Raw genomic sequence first — 24,623 nt, 5'->3', positions numbered from 1 at the left:
ATTCGATATTATTTAGTCATTTTTGGCTAGATTTGAGCCGAGCGAAGGTGAACTTTTAAAGGAAAAGCTTTTTTTAGTATCGATATGGCCTAATTAAAGTAAGTATCTTGCCTAACTTTGTGGAGGGGGAGGGGATACCCCTTAGGATTTGGGTTGATTATACTATTTGAACTATGTGAAAGACGTGTACACGAGGTGACGAGTGTGTACACGGGCTTATATGTGGTACTTGACATGTTTAGACTTTTAGGCTACTTATAAGCACTTGGTTGAAGTTATTATTATTTGTTTTATCTTTCATTGTCAAGTTTAGTCTTACATGCCGTAATAGAAGTTGTTAATACATGCTCTAGTTTTCATTGTCAAGGTTACTCTTATATACATTTATTTTTAGTTGATGTTACATGTTATTCTCTCCATTGTTGAGTTACTCTCATGCATTTAGTTATAGCTTCTATTTCATGCTATCTCTTTCATTGTTAAGCTTATGTTATGCCTTAATTAGAAGTTGTCATTTCATGGGAATACCTTCATTGTTGAGTTATTGAGGTTGTAGTTGTGAAAGCTATTGACACATTATGGCTGAAGTTATTGATTATTGGGATATCTTTCCTTGTTGAGTTGTTCCTCATTCATTTTATTGTTATTGAGATTCTTGTACATATTATGATTGAGTCGTGGGCTATGAATTATGGCAACATTAGTATTATTAATTTTGATAATGTTGTGGCATATGGGCACGTGTGGTGCGAGTTGATTACTGTATTGTGATATCGATACGCATGCGACGATATAAGGGTGGGTATTGAAACTCATGCGGTGAAATAAAGTTGGATTTATACGCGTGTTGCTAGTAAGGGAATTACTTGAAGCTACGCGGTGAGATAAGGGGGCTAAAATGCGTGTAGCTATTTTGAAAAAATATATTTTTAAAATAAATGCAAGGCTCACGCGGTGATATAAGGAAGATTGTGATTGTGACTTGTGAAATATGATTATGAGGTGCGGTACCTCGGTTGTGATTCTTATCGTACATTCTATGTCGGAAGGCTCATTGATTGAACGGTCATTGTTTTTCCTTAGATCATTTCACTTGTATTTTGTTATCTGTTGTTATTCTTATGTTGGAACAATTGTGACTTCTTGTGTGAGTCATGCATTCTATGCGGTTTGTTGTGCTATTTTAATGTGCCAATTTGTGCCTCCGTTGTTACTTGGTGAGTTGATTATCAAAATGATTTTACATGCGTGGAGTCACTATCTGATATTCTGTTGAGTTGTTAGCAACATAATGGTTTTAAATAAAATAATTATTAACATGCTTTATTTTATGTGACTCGTAAGATAGAATCTGTTATCTCACTCGGTGCTTTACTATCTTAAATGGTTATCACATTTTACTTTAATTGGGTTCTCAAATTAAACTCATTACCTTATTTGATGTTTCACTTTACTCAAAATTGTTATCACGCTTTACTTTAACTAGGTCTATATATTATTCGTTAACTTATCTGATATTTTACTTTATTTTAAAACGTTACTTTACTTTACTTTATTGATTTCTAAACTAAACTCATTTGATACTCTATTTTATATAAATTGTACTTTATTTTAATTTATTTGATTTCTAAAATAAACTCATTATCTCATTTGACGCATTACTTTATTCAAGATTGTTATTATGCCTTATTGTATTTAAATAAATATCTCTAATATTTTATTTGGTATTTGACACGGATACAATGTACATGGTAGCATGTGAAATTTTAAGTGTGAAGATGATCGATAATGTGGGCACGAGGTGCTATGCGTGTAAGATTTAAAATTGTGGCTTATGATTTGTGGTTACGAGGAGTGGTGCCTCGGGGTAGTTTTTGTTGCAAGTCATGCGTTGGGAATGATTTGATTACTTGAATTGTCATTTGTTTCCTTAATTGAGTTCATTCGTGTTTCATCTATTTTCTGATAATGTTGTTGCTTTATTACGCGTTTACTTCTTGTTGCCATTTGTGCTTCTATTATTCCATTATTGGTTTTATATTATAATCTCTCTGTTGTTAGCCTTACATTGATGTTCTTTCCATTGCTAGCTTTATGTTAATATCTTGTACAGGTTGTTTTATCTAGTGAGTGTCTCGACTTACCTCATCACTACTCCACTGAGGTTAGTCTTGATACTTACTGGGTACTGCTATGGTGTACTTATGCTACGCTTCTGCACATTTTTGTGCAGATTCAGGTATCTTCGAATCGTGTTGGTTTTGAGAGTTGTGTCTTCACGGCTGGAGACTTCAAGGTATACCTGCTTGACGCTCACGGGCCTCGGAGTCACCTCCCAATATTATCTTTACTACTATTTATCTTCATTTTAAAGCAGTATTGTACTTAGAGTTTCTAGTGTATTTCAGTAGAGTTTATGACACTGTACTACCGGTTTTGGAGTTGTATAACAATTGTTCGATTTTAGCTACGTTATTTTATTTATCAATTTATTGCTTATACAATTAAGTTGGTTAATTTTGTTACATCTCATCATGTGTTAGGCTTATCTAGTGACTAGGTGTCATCACGACTATATAAGGTGGGATTTTGGGGTCGTGACAGAAGTAGACCTCATTTACCTTATCCGTCCTGGGAAGAGTATGTGTATGCATTGATGGATGGGTTTGGGTATGAGTATGCAGACCCTATGGCTGAAATTAAGTTGATTGAGCGAACAAGGCTAGTAGAAGATAATTAGAGAGAGTTTGAAATGACTAGGCTAGTCATTCTTCCTGAATATGCAATTACTTCCTTTATCACTGGCCTAAAATCTGAGATTGGCTTCACAATCAAGAACTACAGGCCTTATTCTTGCCCCAAACATATCAGTTGGCCAGAAATACTAAAGCTCAGCTTATGGCTCAGTTGAAAGTAACTAAGGCTTATTTAGTTGAGGGTCATCTCATTCTAGAGGAGGCTCTTATAGTTCAGTGCCCAAGGGTACAACATTCAGATGAGAAGAGAATCAGTAAGAATGACCTTATTGTCAATTTAAATAGGAGTATCACCAGGAAACTTACTCCGGCTGAGATGAGTGAGAAAAGGCAAAAGGGGTTATGCTTCTTTTGTGATGAAAAGTTTGTCGTTGGTCACAAGTGTAACACTTCCAAACAATTGTATTTATTGGAAGTTAATGAGGATCCTGAGCCAATCGTAGAGAAGGAACTAGTAGAGCAAGAAGTGGTAGAAGCAGATCTTGAGGAATAGTAGGAGAAAACTTGTGAGATCTCTATTCATGCACTGAACGGGGTTCCAGGTTCCCATACCTTGAGGGTGACAAGATATTCTGAAAGTAGGCCCTTGAGTATCTTGGTTGATCATGGTAGGTCACATAATTTTATTGACTATGAGCTAGCTAGGAAGCTGAAGTATTTTATGCAATCAATCAGTTAATGTTGCTGATGGTTTCACTTGGATAATGTCACTGTTGATTTCTTGTTATTGTCACTTGGGTCATGTGATATGTTCGTAGGTGTACAGTGCCTTTTACCTCTTGGTGATTTCCAGCTGAGTTTCCAGAAATTAACTTTAGGATTTATGTATCAAGGAAGGGGACCAGGACAGTGGAGGCTAAGAGGCTATATAAATTGGCTCAAACAGGTAGCCAATTGTTCATGAGCAGGGTGTTATCAATAGAGGAGGAAGTTGTAGAAGGATCTAGAGAAACTCGTCCTCATATCTTAACTCTTACTGATGAGTATCATCGGCTATTTTCTGATTCAAAAGAACTTTTCCCTTTTAGAGGAATTTTTTATCATAAAATCCCACTGCAACAAGGTAGGAATCCAGTGAATGCTAGGCCATATATGCATTCTTCAAGCCAAAAGAATATCATAGAGCTGTTGGTTAAGAAGATGTTGAACTAAGGCATAATGCATCCCAGTTCTAGTCCTTATGCTTCACTTATGGTATTGGTATAGGGAAGAAGGATGGCTCTTGGAGACTATGTGTTGACTACTGAGCACTTAACAAAATGACAGTCAAGGACAAGTTTCCAGTTCCAATCATAGAGGAATTGTTGGATGAGCTAGGTAGATCCAAGATTTATTCAAAGTTGGATTTGAGGTCAGGCTATCATCATATAAGAATGGCAAGAAGATGTTCAGAAGACTGCTTGTACAACTCACTCTGGTCATTTTGAGTACTTCGTAATGCCATTTGGCCTTACTAATGCCCCCTCAAGTTTACAAAGTCTTATGAACCATGTATCCAAGGACTATCTTAGGAAGTTCATCTTGGTATTTTTTTTATGATATACTGGTGTAGAGAAGCATCTTTGAAGAACACTAGCAACATTTGAGAATCACTTTTAATTTATTGGTTCAACACAAATTATTTGTCAAGAAGTATAATTGCTCTTTTGGGGCTAGAAGAGTAGAGTATTTTGGCCATTTTATCTCAGCAGAAGGGATATTCCACTGCTCCTAAGAAGATAGCAGTTGTCCAGTGGTGGCCAATTACTAAATCTGTGAAGGAGCTAATGGATTTCTTGGGATTTGCTAGATACTATAGGAGGTTTATTTGGAGGTATGGCATTATAATCAAACCACTCGCAGGCTTGTTGAAGGAGGGGTTCTACTGGGATGAAATGGCCACTTCAAGCTTTAATATGTTGAAGGAAGCACTGACTAGTGCACCCGTTTTAGCTCTCCCAAATAGCTCTTTGTTGTTTGTTGTGGAGATAGATGTTTGTCACATGGGATTGGGGCAGTGTTGATGCAAGAAGGCCATCCATTGGCATATCTCAGTAAAGTAAAGGATTATAAGTCAGGCACCATGGGTTATCAGTATATGACAAGGAACTCCTACCTTTAGTGATGACTGTCACTAAATGGTCCTAATATGTGTTGGGAGGACACTTCATAGTGAGGACATATCAGAAGGCTTTGAAGTTCTTGTTGGAACAAAAATGCACATGGGAACACAGATGAAATAGATAGCTAAACTCATGCATTTTGATTTTGAAATTGAGTGCAAAAAGGAAAGGGAGAATAAGGCAGATGATTCTCTTTCTAGGCTACCTACTGCTGAATTGTTTATGGTCTCTTTTGCACCCACTGAGCCTTCACTTCTTCAGAGGATTAAGGATAGTTGGGAGCATGATCCAAAGATGGTGAAACTTATCAATAAGATTAAGAAACTGGATGAGGATTTGAAGTTCTACATATTCCTTAATTAACAACTAAGGAGGTATGGTAGGTTGGTGATTGGGAACGACAACCAACTCAGACAAGACATTATTCAACTAGTAGAGGCATTCACGGATGAAGAACACTTATAGAAGAATCTCGTCTCTATTCTATTGTAAGAAGCTAAGAGATGAAGTTAACAATTATGTGAGAAAGTGTGCAGTATGTTAGAAAGCAAATATGACATTGTAGCTTTCCCAGCGTTTCTCCAGCCATTAGCAATCCCTTATTCAGCATGGTTCAATATTTAGCATGGACTTTATAGATGGGATACCCAAGTCAAAAGGAAAAATTACTATTTTGGTGGTGGTATAGGTTCACCAAATATGAGCATTTCATTGCTATCAGTCATCCCCACCTTGCTACTTTTGTAGCCCAAGTTTTTCTAGATCAAATATTCAAACTCCGTGGCATGCCAGAAAATATTATCAGTGACTTAGACTCTGTCTTTATCAGCAAATTTTGGCATGAATTGTTTTCATGAAATGGAGTTACATTGAGCACCTCTTCAGCTTATCAGTCACAATCGGATGGCCAAGCTGAGGTGTTGAATAGAATTGTGGAGACCTATCTAAGGTGTTATTGCTAAGACAAACAGCAAGATTAGGCCTCATATCTTCCATTGGTTGAATGGTGGTATAATTATACCTTCCACTTTGCAATCCAGACAACACCATATGAAGCCTTGTATGGGAAACCTCCTCCCATTCATTTACCCTAATACCTGGAGAACCTTCAGATTAAGAGATAGACAGAAGCATGATTAGAAAGGAGTTCAACACTCGGATGCTCAAATTCCACATGCATAGAGCTCAGCAAAGAATGCAGTCCCTAGTAAACAAGAGTAGAAGTAACAGATAGTTGCAAGTGGGAGATCAGATGTACCTAAAAATACAACCTTACAAGCAGTTCACTTTGTCAAACCAGAATTTTTTTAAGTTGTCCGCTAAATATTATGGTCCTTATCATGTTTTACAGAAGGTGGAGGCCTATAAGTTATTACTGCCCTCTCATATTGCTATCCATCCTACCTTCCATGAATCCCAGCTCAAGCTTTGCTATAATGTGTTAAAACCTTTTAATCACCCCCCAGTAGTGGACCTATTGTGCTAAACCATAGAACAAATTGGAGAGGAGAATGATCAAAAAGGGAAACAAGGTAGTTACTCAACTTCTGATTCATTGGAAGAACACGCCAAAGGAACAAGCTACTTGGGAAGACTATCATTTACTGAACACCAGGTTTCCAGCTTCCTTCCTTGAGGACAAGGAAGATTTCAAGAGGAGAGAAATGATGTAAAATCAAGTTTGAGAATAGAAGAGAGCTGGTCGTGGTTGGACTCAAAGCTTCTGGAGGAGTACGTAGCCATTAATGAGTTAAAAAGTTCTGCTAAGTAACAGTATAGTCCTCAATAGTTTTAAGTAGAAGCTTATGTATTACACATTTCGCATGTTAATTTCTTGGGATGTCACCATCTAGTCCCTGATCGGATTTGCCTAATAGTCTTGTACTGAATCCTTATCCATTTTGCTCTTTAGGGTGATTCAGGTAGAGTTTGAACGGTATAAATTGTAACTATTTTCCTTTTCACTATTTTTATGAATCAGAAATATCTCTTAGCCGTAACCTAGTTAGCTTTTTCTTTGCCTTTTACTATTTAAGCTCGATTCATTCTGCAACATTCAAGCACTAGTTTCACACACGTCCAAATAAGGGCATGCAAACTGAAAAATGGAGAGAGAAAAAAGAAAAGAAAATAAAGCTAAACACGACGGGGCATGTTGAAAAGAGAATTATTGTTAAATGGGACAGGACAGGTTATATCTGTGGCAAGAAAGGCTTCACCCTCCCCGTCCCGCCCTCTTTGCCAACCCTACATTTAAGAGAGTTTAGTATTACATACCCTTCATTTACATAACATCCTCTCAAAGATTAAAGGATCTCACCCAAAAATTAAAAAAAAAAAAAAAAAAAAGGGGGGGGGGGGGGGGAACAGAGCGGTAACTCATAAAACTCTCTTCCTTGTCATACCATTTGGTGACGTTTGGACTAATAATGTCGGCCAATCATGTACAACTGCAAAAGATTAGACTTTTGATAATCACATTAGGAGAAATTACGAGATAAATGGCCCTGTAAAACCATGCTCCTGCATATAGCAGGTTCAGTGATCCTCAAATCAACAGGTAACAGAAGGCTTTTGTTAAATCAGGTACCTTCCACAGGACATTAGGTTCTTTAACCGGGCGAATCTCCCCACCAGATGGCTCTAAAACAAAAGCTGTTTCGTCCTAACCACCAGATCCTCAGCCCTCAGCCCATATATGCATTAACGACCAGTTAAACAGCATGCTAGATCACAGAAGTGAGGGAAATGCGTCAAAACAACGAGTAGAGACGCTTTAGGAAGTGGCAGACCCAAGGCTTGCATTGCTCAAAGGGCTAAGAGGACTCTGATCCCACGTTTTGGCATTTGCGACATCTCCACCATCTTTGACAGCCAATTCATTCCCAGGAGTTGGATGAGTCTCAGATTCTCTCTTCCCATTTCGCATCATACTATTCCTACTGGAATCTCGCTTTGCTCTGAAAACACCCCAGAGGTAGTGCTTACCCTGGAATCCTGCCAATTGATTTTCTCAAGCAGCTTAACAATGAACCTTGGATAACAAAGGTAATGCAAACCTAGAATACATATTCATCTTTAATCTAATACTCCCACAATTCCAGTTTATATTGTCTCATTTGATTTGGCACGGTTATATTATACTGAAAGTGGGTCCAAACTTCCAGCTAAAAGTTTTTTTAGGAGAAATAACAATTTTTAAATTTAAGAGAAATTGTCCATAAAGCATTAACCCAGTGGCAATATGACAAGGCATAAAACCTTCACCTTTGATAAGCATGAATGATGATTGGTTAATTTGTTCGCTTAATGGAAGGATATATAATAAGAAGCAACTTTTTCTAAAGAAACTGACTTAATACAATAGGAGAATAGCTCAGTCTGGCCTGCTGTGGCTTAAAAAATGGACAAGTCTCCCCCTTTTCTAACCCACACGAAGACACTGTCTCTCTGCCTAAACAATTTTTGGGAATCATACCTTCTGGAACTCCAATCTATCCACTGACCACCAATCCTCGACTTCCCATTACCAATCTCCTATCAATGACAAGTCTCCAAGTTTTCTTTTGTTTTAAAAACTGTTACTAGAATATAGAGAAAACATTGAGAACTGTACAGTTATGGTATGGTCCCACTGTTAGAAAGTTATATCATATTGGGTAGTTCGGGAAAAACCAAAATAGAAAGTACGTGTATAAAAACTCACTCCAGTATAGCAGGGGCAGTTCCGTAGAAGTGAAAACCAAAAGCTCAGCATTAGTTACTATTGCTCGAAGAGCAAGTTCATTACTGATCATCTTCTCCACCAACCGATCAAACACCTTTTCCCATCTATAGCACGAAAAATAGGAGAATAAACCAAAACTTGATCAAAATAACTGGTGCATGGTGAAAATATACAAGTAATTACCTTATGTCCGATGGGAAAAAATACAATGCAATGTTATCATCAGTCGGCTCTGATATAGTGAAACTCTTAGGCCATAAGTCAGATTTTGGAAGCATTTCCAGTTGAAGTGAAGCTGGAAGCAAACTTGCTTCTTCAAAAACCTTTTGGCATGCTTTAACTGAAAGGTGAGCTTGTCCATAAAATGTCTCATACTCTTTGTTCCAGATGTTAAAACTACCCCTGTCAGATCACAATAAAGGATAAATTTTCATTAACACAATAATAGATCCATCAGTTAGATTATCTCCTGAGTTAAAATTCATGACATATCTCCTGACCTCCAAATGAAATCAATAAGAGGTTGCGCTCGGTCCAGGCCACCATGTTCATTTGGCTGTTCACCTTTTGAAAATTGAGAAGGATCTCCATTAACAACAGTTCTAGTTTGAGGTGTTAATCTTCTTTCGTTTCCAATCGTTGATTCCTCTTCATGATGATTGCTACGCGACGACATACTCATTGTCTTTTCAATCATGCTAGAAGAATCATCCTGTGTGCCAGGCTGAATATCTCCCTCACAAGGTTCCTTCAAATGGCGAGCATGCAATTTCTCCCTAGCCAGTGGGCCAGTAACTTCTTCCTTTAATCGCTTAGCCGGCAATGGAGATGCATTAGCTGATTGAGTTTGTTCATTGCACTCAATGCTTGTCTGTGACTCGTGGGAATGCTCAGAAGAGCAATGTACTAGTCTTTGCTCATATTTTTCATCTCTTAATGAAGCAGGATTAGATCTCTTCTTGCTCATCTTCACAACTGGACTATCACCCGCTATACGACAATTCTCTACCGAATCAATCCCAGCACCTGGCTGATGAAGTTGCTGATCCCTACCTTGACAACTCTTTAATTTTGTCTCAGGAACATCCACTTTTGCTTTAGAAGTTGCTTTACAATGTCTTAAACTAGTGCAATCCCTATTTTCTACTGAGATGGCATCAGATTTCTTGGTGTTTAGTTCGCCTGGCTCCTTCACTTCACAGTCATCACAGACCCAGTTGACAAATTCCTTATAGGTGACTTTTTTAAGGCAGTAGCTGAATAAGCAAGATCAACAAACAATATAACGAAACACAAAAGGATTACCTGTAACCCATCTTGGTATTTAACCTTTAACAGCAACTAATAAGTCATGCCATAGAAAATATTATTTGAAAGAAAATAAAATTCTTAACTTCAAAGACCTAGAGAAAAGATAAAAACCATGAGAAACTAAGAGAATGAAAGAGACATAATGAAGGCTTAATGATGTGATTGGTACAATGCACACATTTATGTATGATATTTGTTTAATGTCGGATAATATCCAAATTAAGAACTTAACTATGCGAAATGTAAAAGTTCTAGCACACCCAAAACTAGTAGGCAAATTATTGTGTTTGCTTATTTTGAGAACATAGAAATTACATTTCGTTGGAAAATCTACAAAAAGCTACCAGAAAATTTGTGGTCGCTGGAATCTCGTCAAGTTGCTGATACAATTGCCAGAAAAAGTCGTCAGTACCTGGACGATCATAAAAAAGAGAAGTGCCATCATAACAATCACAGGAAAGAAGAGCGAACGCCGAAACAGTCATCGAAAAGAGACACGCACCTCTACAACAATCACGGGAAAGAAGCACGATATAGTTGGAATGATCATAGAAAAGAAACACAGCATTACCAAAACAGCTCCAAGAAAGATTCTCAAAAAGAACCAGAAGGCAATGCTGTAAAGTGACTTAGTGCTATTTGAGCAGACGCATGAAAAGAGTTGTGATGCTGCCAGAGAAGTATGGTGCCGCCTGATTGGTCACCGGAAAGAGGCATTCTAGCCAAGGTGGTCACCGCAAAGAAGGAAGAAGGAAAAACTTTAACAAGTCAAATGACATAAGGCCATCAGCTGGTAGGGAGAAGCTACTTGATTCTCTACCAAGATCGTAGAGGCTCTAATAACTACAGTATCAGACACATTACACATATGATATTTGTCCAATGTGAATTAATAAGCAACATAAGAACCCAACTCTTCTACCACTATATATATAACTCAAACATTCTAACAGAAAACAGAACCCTGGAGGAAGAGGAAGTTGCTTTCTGACCGAATAACCAAAATTTTGTACAACATTCAAACAACGAATAGCTCAACAAATTGGATTCATTAGAAGTTTCTTTTTTAAGGTTAATTTAAGTGTTGAAGGCAAAGGGTTGTAGCCTTGTAGGTTCATCAAATTTCAAAGAACTTTTAGTTTGTAAAGATCCTTTTTTTTAATAAGACAATGATTTAATGAATAAATGGCATCGCTACATACAAAAGTATGGTTTTACAACAAAATCCGAAACTTCATCCATCTATATAACTTATTTTGATAAGCAACTTCATCCACCTATACAGTTTGGAGTATCATTTCAAAGCAAAAGATATAAATGAAATAAAAAGGAGCTCTTGACTCTCCACAGTGGACTCTGTAGGAGCTACTCTCACAATACAAGTCCTTCATATTGACCATCTTTTGTATTTCCTAACTTGTGGACGCTTCCAATACGCACCAGGAACTCCCAAACTATGTTACTTAAACATACAATAATCAAGGATCATAGTTATGTGGCAAAACTACAATGTATTAATACATGGTCTACATCCTCCCCATCTTTCCCGCACTAGCAGCATCAACTGAAAAGTATTTGTCTTCTCCTTCTTAGGTCGTCTGTCGCTAAGACAAAATTGCACAACCCATTAAAAAATCATTTTGTTTGGTCCCTTGTCCTCCAAAATGTGATTTCACATGGGCTTTGAAAATCATAATACAACTGCACTGAGAGCTTTCTGAAAGTTCTTTACCAATGATCTTCCCCAAATCACAGTCTTTTTAACTAAATGATACTCCTGGTCCAACTTGTTTGGCACATTTGACTAGACACAAAGTTAAAAAATAAAGAAAAACTTTTGACATGGAATGAATATGAATAAAATACCAAAAGTATTGTTGTACCAAATAATTTGTTTTGGTATTATGTGGACCCACAACAAGTCATGACATAGAGGAATGGGAAAGTAAAAAATATGATAACTTCTAAATATAGAAAGGTACAAATCTTTTAGGAATGGACCAAAAAACAAACAGAGGAAAGCAAATTTGAATGGAGGAAGTAATACTGTAAATTTTCTATAAAAGGTTGTTAATATCATCTCCACTTCCAATAATATATGGATCTTCTAAAACATATATTCATCGACATTTGGTTTCCCAATCTTTAAGGAGCTCGACAACTGAAGGGAAATGCACCGAAGGGGGTTCTAGTGGATGGTCTATTTGGAGATGCGTCATCTCAAAGCTTCTTGAAAGGAACTTGTTTTTTGGTACTTGCTTTTCTTCTTTCTTTGAATACTTATATAGTTGTTGCTAGTATGGGCGATTTCTCCACTTGGTATAAACACTAAATTGGGGTATTTCCCTTTCAAACATTAGAATCTATTACCTCGTCAAAAAAGTTTAGGGGCTCAGTAATTGTTGCCTCTTTGATAGTCGTGAGAGTTCGTATGTTCCTTTCCTATTACTTTTCAGTTTTCCTTTCACAATCAGAATTGTTCAGATGAAACTTCTTCTACTGTGAATTGATTAACAGAATTTCCTAGTTTTGAGATCTCAATAACGAAAAATCAAAGTACTTGATTTAAGACAACCATCCATGAAGTTAACCAACCAAACCATGAGAGAAACAGGGGCAGTTTTTCTCAGACAAACATTTCGAAGAATGTTCAACGCAAGGAGAAAAGGTAAATTAGTTGGGACTATCAAGTTTAAGTTATATTCGAATTAATAAAATACAAATAGCTACATTAGTTTGTTCAAATTCAAAGCTTTATAAAAAAAAATATCAGTAGGGTTAGATGTCCTTGTGAGTAACCCCATAGGAACTGCTGACAGCTGATATTGATTCCCATCTTAAACTTTATTCTAGAACTGTGTGTGTCTGAGAAATCACAATGTATATCAGTCCAATCCACAATTAAAATAATTTAGGTGTAAGTTATTTCCATTTCCTCTTTTTTAAGTACGGTGGTATACAGGCGAACTCGATGCATACGACTATTCCACTAGGAACCTGCTACCTCACACTAGTACAAGTACCGTTCTGTCCACCACAAGTACATGTGTAAGTTATTCCCATTTCATAGATATAGTTCACACGGAAAAAGGTTTCTGATGATTTTACAGCAAGGAATCTCAATTCCATCACAGGTTCATGTAAACATTCCAGCTAGTTATAAAGATCATTGATGCCCATGCTTTAAAACCAAATAAAAACACAGAGATACACACTTAAAATGTAATGACCCAAATGGTCTATTGACTAGTTGTTGACTAGCTTGATTGCAGGAAACTTAATTGTAGGAGACTTGATTTAGGGAGATTTTATTCTAATTGATTTGTTGTAATTGCTGTAATTGACTTCCTTCCCTAAATTAGTCATAGGACCTTTTGTATAAGTACTCTTGCTCTCGGATGTAAAGATACACCAAATACAAGAAGCTTTTTTCTTGCTAGAAATTTTCATGGCATTCGAGCCATTGCTACCATCTTGAGATGAGTTTCCTCTGTAGCACTAAGCTTCCATAGGCTGAGTTTTCTCCCTATTTCTAATTATTTTTGGGCGAAGTCACGGCCCGAGCAGCTTCACCACCTTCTGTCAGTCCTATACACAAACTAATACATTACCCATTCACCCCCGAGCCCGGTTATGTGATTAGTTTCGAAATCCAACCTCATTTTGAGGTCTAAATCTCAATTTCTCAAACAATCCCCAATTTCTACCTAAATCTCTAATTTCTACCATGAAAAAGCATTGATTAAAGGTTAAAATCAATGGGTGTTTATAGAAATGTAATGAAACAAGTTAAAATTTACTAACCTCTGAAGTTGGGATGAAAAACCTCTTTCAAATCGCTTCTAGGCCGAGCTCAAACTTGAAAATAGTGAAAAATGAAGAGAACCCCGATTTTAGAGTGTTTAAATCACTGCGCGTCAGGTGTTCTTCGCATTGGCGAACAAACCCCTACCAGCCGCAGCTAAAAACACCCCTAGACGCACCCTCACGAGCCACCAAAAGCTCGGACAACGTGTCAATGTTACGTGCCGGCATGTGGAGCCATTTCCAGTAGAATCTTTTCCAGGTTTTTTTCTTGCTTAGGACTCGCCTCTGAATATCGAATGTTAGAATATGTATATGTGTAATTAGTCCTAGCCCCATATGTAGTAGGAATAGATGTATTATATATAGAGCTCATTGTATTATTGTTAATACATAAACAATATTTTTCCCATGTATTATTTCTCACATGCAATCAGAGCGGCAGTGAGAAAACATCCTGGAAAGAAAACCCAGCCAAAACAGTCGTCGTGCTTCAATTCCGGCGACCTTTTTAGGGCTGATTTGTGTTCCCTCCTTTTTTCTTGGTGTTGTGCAAAATCCAACACCGCCACAAGGTTCCCAAGACAGAGGCGACCAACCCAAGAAAGATTCTCCGGCAAAGACTCCTCCACGCGCCCCCAAGCGCCTGTCGGAGATCTGTTTCTGGCAGTGCGTCTGTCCCACGTGCTGGCGTGTGCGGTCTACTCCGGCCAGATTTTGAAATTTTTTCTTTTGGATAGTTTGATCGTCTAGTAATTCCGAACCTACCCATAATATTTTCTTTTTATTCCGATCACTTTCAATTTTTTCCGGCAGCTACAGTGATTTTTCCCGGCAGAAACAGTGTTTCCTTCCTGTTTTAGTGAGATACAATTGACTATTTTTTTTATTTGTTTCTAGACCTCTCTCCAATCCAACGATGTCTTTGGGATTTGATATATTTGGTCCTAAAAACACGGATTCTGAAAATTCAAGCTTCATAATTACTTCAGAGCCCTTAATGGGAAGTTCAAAGTATTTAGCTTAGGCTTCCTCTGTTCAGTGTTGTAAAGAGCGTAAAGCGAGGAAAAGCGACAACCCCCATTTCGCTTAAAGCGAGAAGCGAAGCGCTCGCTTTTTTGAAGTGAAGCGGAAGGGCAGTATACCATTCTGTTAAAAATTGGGCAGCATAAAAACAGTGAAAGAAGAACTGGGCAGCATTTCAACGAAGATGAGAAGACTGAAAAAGAAGAACCGAAGGGGAAAAAAAATTCGCCAGTATTTCGCTGCTATTTGGACGCTGAAACAGTGAAAGAAGAAATCACATACCTGTTGTTGTTGGTCATATGTTTAAGTTGAAAAGTGTACAAGACTTGGAACCCTAGTCGCCTCTTTCTCTCTGTTGCTCGTATGTTTTAATAAAAGAACACCTTTCTTTTTAATTAAATAGGTTGGCATGTGTTTAAAACAGGGAATCGCTCGCTTCGGTCGCCTCGCTTCGCTTCAGCGCTTCTCGCTTTTTAGTGGGAAGCGCACGTTTTTGCCTACCTAAGTCGCTTCATATAGCAGAAGCGGTCATAGGGTCGCCTCGCTTCGCTTCTCGCTTTAAGCAAGGAAACGACCGCTTTTCAAAACCCTGCCTCTGTTGAACTGTGGTGCAAGGGTCAAGGTGTTCAAGATCACTTAACCAAAAAAGCTAGTGAGGGAGAGATAAAGGCCAAAGCACAGTGGGAAAAGATCGATGCTCAGTTATGTAGTATCTTGGGGCGATCTATTGATTCCATGTTGATGCCTTTGTTTCGTCCATTCCAGGCATGTCATTTAGTTTGGAAAAAGGCTCGTACTTTATACACTAATGACATATCTCGTTTCTATGATGTGATATTGCGAATGACAAGCTTGAAGAAACATGAATTGGATATGTCTACTTACTTGGGACAAGTATATGCTGCAGAATTTGAGAAGTTGATGCAGTTTCTGCTAGTATTGAAAAGCAACAAGAGCAATGACAGAAGATGTTTCTAGCTCTTATACCCACTGGACTTTCTAATGACCTTGATTCAGTACGTTACCAGATTTTGGCTAGCTCGATTGTCCCTACAGTTGTTGAATTATTCTCTCAATTACTTCGCCTTGCTACAGCACCCAGTCACCAAGTGATCTCATCACAGACACTTGACTCCTCTGCTGCATCCCAAACAGTAGAAAATCGAACATCTCAAACTATGGAGAATAGACGAGGAGGTCATTTTGGAAGATCTCGACCCAAGTGTTCTTATTGTAATAAACTTGGACACATTCGTGAAGTGTGCTATTCTTTACATGGTCGACCGCCCAAATACGCTTAAGTTGCTCAGACCGAGACTACAAGTAACCAGGGATTTTCTTTATCTGAAAAGCAATATAATGAATTCCTTCAGTATCGAGCAAGTAAGCAGACATCTCCATAAGTAGTCCCGGTTGCTCAGACTGATACTTCTGTTGCTGGTAATTTTTTTGCTTGTGTTTCCCAGTCTAGTACTCTTGGACCGTAGGTCATGGACTCAGGCGCTTCTGATCATACCTCTGATAATAAATCACTTTTGTCGAATATTGTGTATTCACAGTCTCTTCTCATTGTTACTTTACATGTTTTTTCCAATTGTATGTGTATGTGTATAATACTAATCCCCAAACAAAACGACTATTGTTGAGTTATCCCACTCACCCGTCAGTGACTGACCCCCTCTTCTCATCCTTTACAGATTCGTTAGATGTCTGATACTACTACTCTAGATATGTGAGCCACTAGTAAAGAAGATATGTTAGCCACTAGTAGAGAGTTGCCCAAAGTAATCCCTACACTTTCTATGATAAGCATTATTTTTCATTGTTTTGTTTGACAGTTTCGTTATGATGTCTTGACATTTTTCTATTAAATATTGATTGTTAATGTCTCTGTGTTTGTGGTTTTTGTTGGTGGATCTTTTGTGGTGATTGGTTAAAAGCAGGATTATTGGAATGCTACCAGTATAAAAACTGCCAAATTTTTGTCATGAAAATAGGTTGGATTTCTAGGTGAGCCAAGTTCACATAGCGCCAGTCACGACCCAAGCCGTGATCGAAAGATCATGCTCGAGAATAAAATTGCAATAAAGAGAGTACAATGTTTGAACTATAACAATAACATCAGTGTTGATTCAACTTACCGATGCACAGCAACTTCCAGGCATTTCACACAGAAAACAAATGCGTTAGTCCAACCTTCATCACCACAATTTAGACAGATTGTGACCTGCAATCAATCGCAACATAACTGATTAAAGATGCACTATATCATTATGCAAGAAATATAAAACTACACAGAGTCTAAGTCTTCTTGTTAGAGGGGAAAGAAACCATAGCATGCAGAGATACAAACTTTAGGTATAGAGCACTGAGTAGCCTTTTTTGCAGTCCTTTTCTTCTTAAACATCGTGCCCCATCGGACATTGTCATATAAAATGAAATGGAGGGAGTATGTTACATAGACGGCTAAGGTTACGTGTGTGATTAACTGATGCAGGTAACCACTTAGGTTACACAGATCTTTTCAAGGACACGTACCATGTCCAGGATGTGCAAGGATCCCATATGATCGCATCAAGTTTTTTGCTAATTGTTAGTGCATTTTAAAGAACCAACAAAAAGTACCCACACCCATTCGACAGGGGTACGTCAAGGCAAATGAAGTATCAATGTAGCATAGTCAAGTGAAGCACTTTGGCCTTGAAGTATCAATGTAACATAGGCAAGTGCAGCATGTTCCTAAATTTTAGTGTAATTTGAAAAGTTCAAATGAGATATCCACGTGCATGTCTGACCATTCAACATGGGTACATCAAGACATATGAAGGATCCATGTAATATAAGATTATAATCTACACCAAAGTGAATTAAACTCCCACTTATCTATAAGATCATCTAAACAAAAAGGTTCAAAATTCAAGGAAAAGCAACAAAAAGTAAGAGAGAGAAGGTCTTATTTCTCTCTAGAGATCCAAGTAAAAGCTAGTATTCTCCTGTTTGTCAACCACAACAATCTATATTTTTCCTCAATCATTTCTTTAAGGTGCTTGATTAGAAACCTAGTTATATTTATGAATAGAAAATTTTATTTTGCTGTTGGGGACACAAATCTTCGGATATGACAGCAAACTTTTCTGATACAGATGTACGGTACGACTGAGTGGAAAGAAAGAAGCATTTAATTAGAAGGATGACTGTGAAAAGTGCTTTTATGGCTATGTCATTCTCCACATAGCATTGAAGGCAAAGGTGCCTGCGCAAAAGATGAAAGCTCACAGAACATTCCTAGGACTATTTTTGTACTCAAAGGTACAATCATTATGGAAGATACAAAAGCATGTCAGAATACAGGGGGAAAACAGGTGTGTGATTATCTTGCCAGAGGTCTTTGTGTTCTAAACACAGGGAGGAACACCTCGAGATTAAGATTGAGAGATTTGAAAATAAAGGCATAAATAAAATAGTGGAAGCTTAACCAAACGAGACACAGAAACACCTTCTCAAAGGTAATAAAGCACAACAGAAGATCACAGGAGACCCCAACATGCTAAGACATGTCAAGACAAAAGTAGAGGAGGAGAAGAATCAAAACTGTAGGAGACTCATCACCAACTAACAATGATCTCCTAGGCAGACATGTCATCGAGAGACTTGGAGGCAACTTAGACAAACCAACTTGTTCTTATTCACGCAACAAATGGAATGTAAGAGTAGGGGCACAAGTTTTTGAGATGACAGGTCTCTAGTTTCTGCTCGAATTTCCCTATAGAAGAGAAGCTGAATGAATATTGCTAAGGAATTGGAAAAAGAGGCAAGCAACAGTGAAACTCAAATGGTGAACTCTAACTGCTCGGTATGCGCCAAACAGATCTAGACGAGTTTATTAAGGGAAGGGGCCCACTTCCTAATTTATCCTAAGGGCATGAATTTCATCGGATTACTTCCTTTCGGCTAGGTTCATTCCCTCCATATCACACAGAACTGGCAAGAAAATTCTTTACAGAATAACCATTACAGTAAAATTGAAGTAAACAGTGTAAAAACTTACCATGGTGGGAAAAGAATTTCAAGGACCCAGCAACAAATGCAGATGAGCAGCGGCTCTCTGCTTAAGAAAAGCTCATCGCAGACTGTAAAAAGATTTTAGACCAACCAACAATTTTGTCAAAAATCTGAAGTCAGAAAACCCAGCAAGAACTGTGTGAATACTGAAAGCTTGTTTAGATGGAGAAAAGGTTCGGGGCGAGTGAGGTATGTTTGAACTTTGAATTGGATAGAACCCTATTGGAAGATTATCAAAGGATTCGCTTTCCTTTCTTTTAAATAGTTTTTGGGTAGATGATCAAAAGACTGCTTTTTTGCTTCCTCCTCTTACCTTTTTCAAGTTTTAGTCGCCAAATCCCTAAAGCGCCAACGCGAAAAGACAGTGGCAAAACAGAACTATGGATCTCTTTAGATGGCTCGCGATTTAAATTTTTTAAATAGGGTTTTCCTTTATCAATCTAAAAAAAAATAAAAAAAAAATATATATATATATATATATATATATATATTTATATATGTGGTCCTAAAAATCTTAAAGACATTATTAAATATGTTATGATATTTTTGTGACTATGAAGGCTTCTCATTAAATATAAAGTGGATAAAATAAAAAGTTTAAAGTTAAATTATTTTCAAACATAAAAATATATCGTTCTTTTTTTAATTTAATGAACTAATAAGGAAAGTGTGTCATTTAAATTCAAATACTATTTTATTCCTATTATACGTGGGATAGGCGGGGACACCGGCCCAAAAATAGCAAAAATTTGAGTCCACGTCTTATATCGTGAGAATAATGCCGTTTGATACTACTACACAAGTCTTGAAATATAAAGATCTGAAATAAAACAATAAAGAAAAGAAGAATATTGCAAGAAAAAGAGAGGAAATTATATTAATTTTGGGATGAATTACAATCCTTTATTTAAAAAGAAAAAGTGACTTAACCACCAAATAACAAACCTTAAATCTCTCTAAAATATAGACATTCACCTTAAATACAAATCTACTTATAACATTGTAACAACCCCTTTGGGAGGGTCCTACTTACGAAACAAATCTAACTTACTACTTACAACATTCAAAAAATATTAATCTAAAAAGACATTCATAATAATTTCGTAGCGGAAATAGGCCCATGCGATAAAGGTTTCAAGTGTAATATTATTATTATTATTATTTTTGAAAATACACTTCGTAAAATTTCTTAAATGAAATACAATGTTAAAATATCAAGATAATGTGATACAACCCTTCTCGAATAATTAACACGTTAAAGCAACTTCCTAACAAAATTATACTTTTCGTTCAACATCACTGCATGTTCATATTGTACATGAATTTCAAACCAGCGAGTATAAAAGGAAAATTAGTCTTCTCCTTTGTACATTTTTACAAGGCAGAGCGTAAATTCAGCATATTACAAGACTTGAGTTATTAACACACCCTAAAACAGTAAAACAAGTCACCAAATTCAAGTTATAAGATTTTGGTCTTGAGATCCAAAAAGCCTCAAAAATTACATACATAAGTGTGACATATAGATCATGCACAAGACCCAAAACTATGCAAAATATAAGTGCATATGCAAATGTGATCTCCACAAAAGCTCCCGAAAAGTCTACTCCAAAAGGCCTTCTTCAAATCTCTTCTCGCACATTACCTACGATAGAAGACAACTATCGCTAAGAATAAAGCTTAGTGGTTTATAAATTTTAGGCTTAGAGCCATTACATTCTTCAATTTTTCCTTTTCAGTCATAGGTAGCTCAAATGAAACATAAATTTAAAGCAAGTAAATAAATATATCAAAAGTATGAATATCAAACCTTGAAGTGTTTCCAAATATCAATAACAATGTTCAAGATTCATGGTCTAGAAAGCATATATAATCGATCCAAGAGAGTTTGCCAAATATCCATTTTCGCCCAATATGTACGTCATGCCATCACACTAAGCATAATCAGGTATCAAGATGGACCGAAGCCCCAATTCAAGTAGGGTCGAAACCCAATAGTCAAGAGAATCAAGAATCATATTAAAAATGACTTTCTAGTTCGAACTTAACACGGATAAGTTTCATAATTTAAGACGAACTACAAATCTAAAGTCAAGACGGCAAAAGATCAGAATCAAGAGGCATGTCGAGATGAGTGACAAAGTCGCTGCCACAAGAAAGATAAAGTCCCAACAATAATGTAAAATAATCAAGCAATCCATACAAGTGGGCAAGTTGCTGAATATCTTGCAATACATGATTAACACGAATACACCCATATTAATTGAAGACAAGGGAAACAAAAGATCAAGTTATTTTAAAATATTACAGTAAGTAAAAAGAGTACAAATTCAAGTTTATACACAAACTTTGGTATTTTACCACAAAACAGTTCAACCACAACTTGAGAAAGTTCGAATCGTGTACGCCACAGACCAACCAAATTCGTCCACTTCCTCAAACACTTTTCCTTAGATTTTATAAGGGTAAATATACCTTAAATACATAATCAAATATTTATATAAGTTCAGTGATTCCAACATGTCGAACTAAACATGATATCGGTGAAAATCACCCTAAATTTATAAAATAGAAATTCTGGACAATACCACTGTCTTGTATTTTGGCTAAGTTTCAAAGATGTAAACGGAAGAACTAGACTTTATGGTCTTTATGAAAGTTGTAGATATATATATATATTAGTGTTCCGGGGAGTCTTAAATCACCTAAATATCAGTTTCTTACCAAAGGTTATGCTAAAAGAACTAACAGTAGTACAGGGAGGATTTGTAAAACTGAAAATCTGGTCAACACCTACTTTGTACTTCATCATCTCTTTCCGGGTAAATACAAGCAAAACTAGATTTTGGTGCCTGAATAAGAGTTATAGAGAAATGAAATATCTTTTCAGAAAAGCTTGTATCACTTAAAACAGAGCTTTATACAAGACGATATGAAGAAAACACTAGTAGTTGTCCAGTGTAAAAATAGGTTTAGTAACTTACCACAAGAGAGGGGAGCAACTTGAGCTTCACCAAGAACTAGTTTGGCTGGTTGGTTTAGTAAAAATTTCTAATGATTTTCATGTAGTATTTCATGTGATAAGAAGGAGAGAGGATAGGAGTTTTCTTTGGCATGAAGGAATGAAATATAAGAGGAGGTTATAGAAAAACAAGTCACAAAAGTAATATATATATATAAACTTTGGATAAGTATGAGAAAAAGTGGCTGCCCAAACTACTAAATATCTTTAGATAATATGGAAGATTTGCTGCCCAAAATATTATATATATATCTATTGTGTTTAATAACAAGTAATCAAAAATACCATGGAACTTCTTTGTACATATTAACACAATCTAGAGTAAGCAACTTTTCTATATTGTCAAATTCACGTTTAGAAAGTGCGAAGTGAAATCTATCCTAATATAAAGATGGTCACTTGAGAATGCAAATATTAGTCAAAACTTTGGGGCGTTACAAATCCCTCCCCCTTAAATAAATTTCATCCCAAAATTTACCTTATACTAGTCCCGAAACAAATGTGGATATCGGACTCGCATATCCTCTTCTCGCTCCCAAGTAGCTTCCTTGCCAGAATAATTTCTCCAAAGGACTTTCACTAAGGGAATTTTCTTATTTCTAAGCTCTTTTAACTCACGCGCTAATATTTGGATTGGTTCTTCTTCATATGTCAAATCAAGATTGATCTTAATAGATTCAATATAAAGAACATGAGATGGATCTGAGCGGTATCTTCTAAGCATAGAAACATATAAGATGTTATGGATCTTGTCTAACTCAGGTGGAAGAGCTAGTTTATAAGCAACTGGGCCAACTCTCTCAAGCACTTCATAAGGTCCAATAAATCGAGGACTAAGTTTACCCTTTTGGTCAAATTTCATATTGTTCTTCCATGGAGAAACTTTAAAACTACCTTATCACCCGCTTTATACTCAATTTCTCGTCTCTTATGATCAGCATAAGACTTTTGTCTATTTGAAGCAATTTTTAAGCGATCCTTGATGATTTTTACCTTATCTTCAGTTTGTTGCACAATCTCAGGACCGACTAATTTCCTTTCGCAAACCTCGTTCCAACAAAGAGGAGTTCTACATTTTCTCCCATATAAACCTTCATAAGGAGGCATGCCTATACTTGATTGGTAGCTATTATTGTAAGCAAATTCTATCAGGGATAAGTATTTGTCACAACTACCCTCAAACTCAATAATGCAGGCTTGAAGCATATCTTCCAAGATTTGTATTATCCTCTCGGACTGACTGTCTGTCTGAGGATGGAAAGAAGTACTAAAGTTCAATCTGGTGCCCAAAGCTTCTTGCAAACTGGTCCAAAATCTTGATGTAAACCTCGGGTCTCAGTCAGATACAATAGAAACAAGAACCCCATGCAGCCTCACAATATCATTAGTGTACAATTCTGCTAAACGTTCAAGTGTGTAGTCCATTCTGATTGCCAAGAAATGAGCACTCTTGGTTAGCCTATCAACTATAACCCAAATTGAATCATGATTTCTTTGAGTGCATGGAAGCCCAAAAATAAAGTCCATCATTATTCTCTCTCATTTCCACTCTGATATGGACAAGGGTTGTAGCAAACCAACTAGAACTTGATCTTCGGCCTTTATTTGTTGACAAATCAAGCATTTAGAGATAAACTCTGCAATGTCTTTCTTCATACTATCCTACCAGTAGTGTTCCTTGATGATTTGGTACATTTTAGTGTCTCTACGATGCATTGCATATGGTCAAGTATGTGCTCATTTAGCATTTCTTTCCTCAATTTATCATCTTTAGGAATACATAATCTATTTTGATAAGATAGGACACCATCCTCCTTCAATTTAAAATAAAGCTTTTCTCCATTTTGAACTTCCTTGATTAGTTTCATAAGCTTCTCATCCAACTTTTATCTGTTCAAGTAGAAGTAGCTTGACTTGCAAACTAGCAATAATAGAACCATCACATTTAAATGCAAGACAAGCATTCATGGCTCTCAATTCAAGAAACAAAGGCAGGTGACGATCCAAAAGATTATTTTTAAATTTAATAGTTAATTTTGTGTTCTAAGACCTTAAAAAGCACTATTCATCATTTCTCGACTTACGTGCGCAGTCCATAAAATTTTTCGAAAAGTTTTTATGTAAAAAATTGATTACAATGTGAAATAGAGCCTTAAAACTCAACTGAGTTGACTTTGATCAACATTTTGAGTAAACAGACTCAAATCAGTATTTTGACAGTTCCGGTAGGTCCGTATCATGATTTGGGACTTGGGCGTATGTCCGAAATTTAATTTGGAGGTCCCTAGCTTGAATTATCGCCAGTTGGCGAAAACTAGAAGCCTAAAGGCTTAAAGATTTCAAAGTTTGACCAAAAATTGACTTTTATTGATATCGGGGTCGGATTCGAGTTTTGGAAATTTTTATAAGTCCGTTATGTCATTTATGACTTGTCTGCTGAATTTGGTGAGAAACAGAGTTGATTTGACATGATTCAGACATTCAGTTGTGAAAATAGAAGTTTTAAAGTTTTAGTGAAAATTTCATTTGATTTGGTGTCTGATTCATAGTTCTAGGCGTTATTTTGGTATTTTGTTCACGCGAGCGAGTTCATATGAGATTTTAGGACTTCTGTGCATATTTGGTTTGGAGCCCCGTGGGCCCGGGTGAGTTTCGGATGGCCTACGGACCATTTGAAATTTGAAACAAATCTGGTTTTTAGCTTCAGCTATCATCTGGTGCATTGTGCTTCGCGATCGCAAAGCTATTCCCGCGATCGTGAAGAGGAAATTATGAGCCGTGAGTTTTACCCTTCGCATTCGCGAAGATAGGCA

The 24,623-nt window shown here is 36.8% G+C and overlaps 1 protein-coding gene across 7 annotated transcripts; it reads right to left on the bottom strand.

The window, feature by feature from the left end:
- Window positions 1-7,013: 7,013 nt before the first annotated feature.
- Window positions 7,014-19,226, bottom strand: LOC107783956 (PHD finger-containing protein 1). 7 transcript variants are annotated; one of them, XM_016604983.2, is made up of 8 exons: window positions 19,102-19,224; window positions 18,775-18,856; window positions 16,868-16,953; window positions 10,212-10,614; window positions 9,086-9,841; window positions 8,769-8,987; window positions 8,565-8,689; window positions 7,014-7,855 (listed from the first exon to the last, which is right to left on the bottom strand). In XM_016604983.2, exons 4-8 carry the CDS (start codon window positions 10,379-10,381, stop codon window positions 7,635-7,637), a joined length of 1,491 nt encoding a protein of 496 aa, XP_016460469.1. In that variant the 5' UTR covers window positions 10,382-10,614; window positions 16,868-16,953; window positions 18,775-18,856; window positions 19,102-19,224; the 3' UTR covers window positions 7,014-7,634. The 7 variants fall into 7 exon arrangements, 6 of the variants coding, with proteins under 6 accessions (XP_016460469.1, XP_016460473.1, XP_075084309.1 ...); XM_016604987.2 differs by having other exon boundaries at window positions 10,241-10,308; XM_075228208.1 differs by having other exon boundaries at window positions 10,241-10,308; window positions 10,399-10,614; window positions 18,775-19,219.
- Window positions 19,227-24,623: the final 5,397 nt, after the last annotated feature.

The sequence above is a fragment of the Nicotiana tabacum genome, chromosome 13 (assembly GCF_000715075.1).
Source record: "Nicotiana tabacum cultivar K326 chromosome 13, ASM71507v2, whole genome shotgun sequence".
Classification (NCBI taxonomy): Eukaryota; Viridiplantae; Streptophyta; class Magnoliopsida; order Solanales; family Solanaceae; genus Nicotiana; species Nicotiana tabacum.
This window is presented reverse-complemented; position numbering and strand designations above follow the sequence as displayed.

Bases quoted from the DNA above. Each gene is read 5' to 3' on its own strand.
- LOC107783956 (XM_016604983.2), bottom strand. From the start codon at position 10,381: ATGACTGTTTCGGCGTTCGCTCTTCTTTCCTGTGATTGTTATGATGGC. The intron at 8,988-9,085 runs GTCAGGAGATAT...GTGATCTGACAG, and splicing joins CTTATTGATTTCATTTGGAG to GGGTAGTTTTAACATCTGGA. The intron at 8,690-8,768 runs GTAATTACTTGT...TTCGTGCTATAG, and splicing joins TTTTTCCCATCGGACATAAG to ATGGGAAAAGGTGTTTGATC.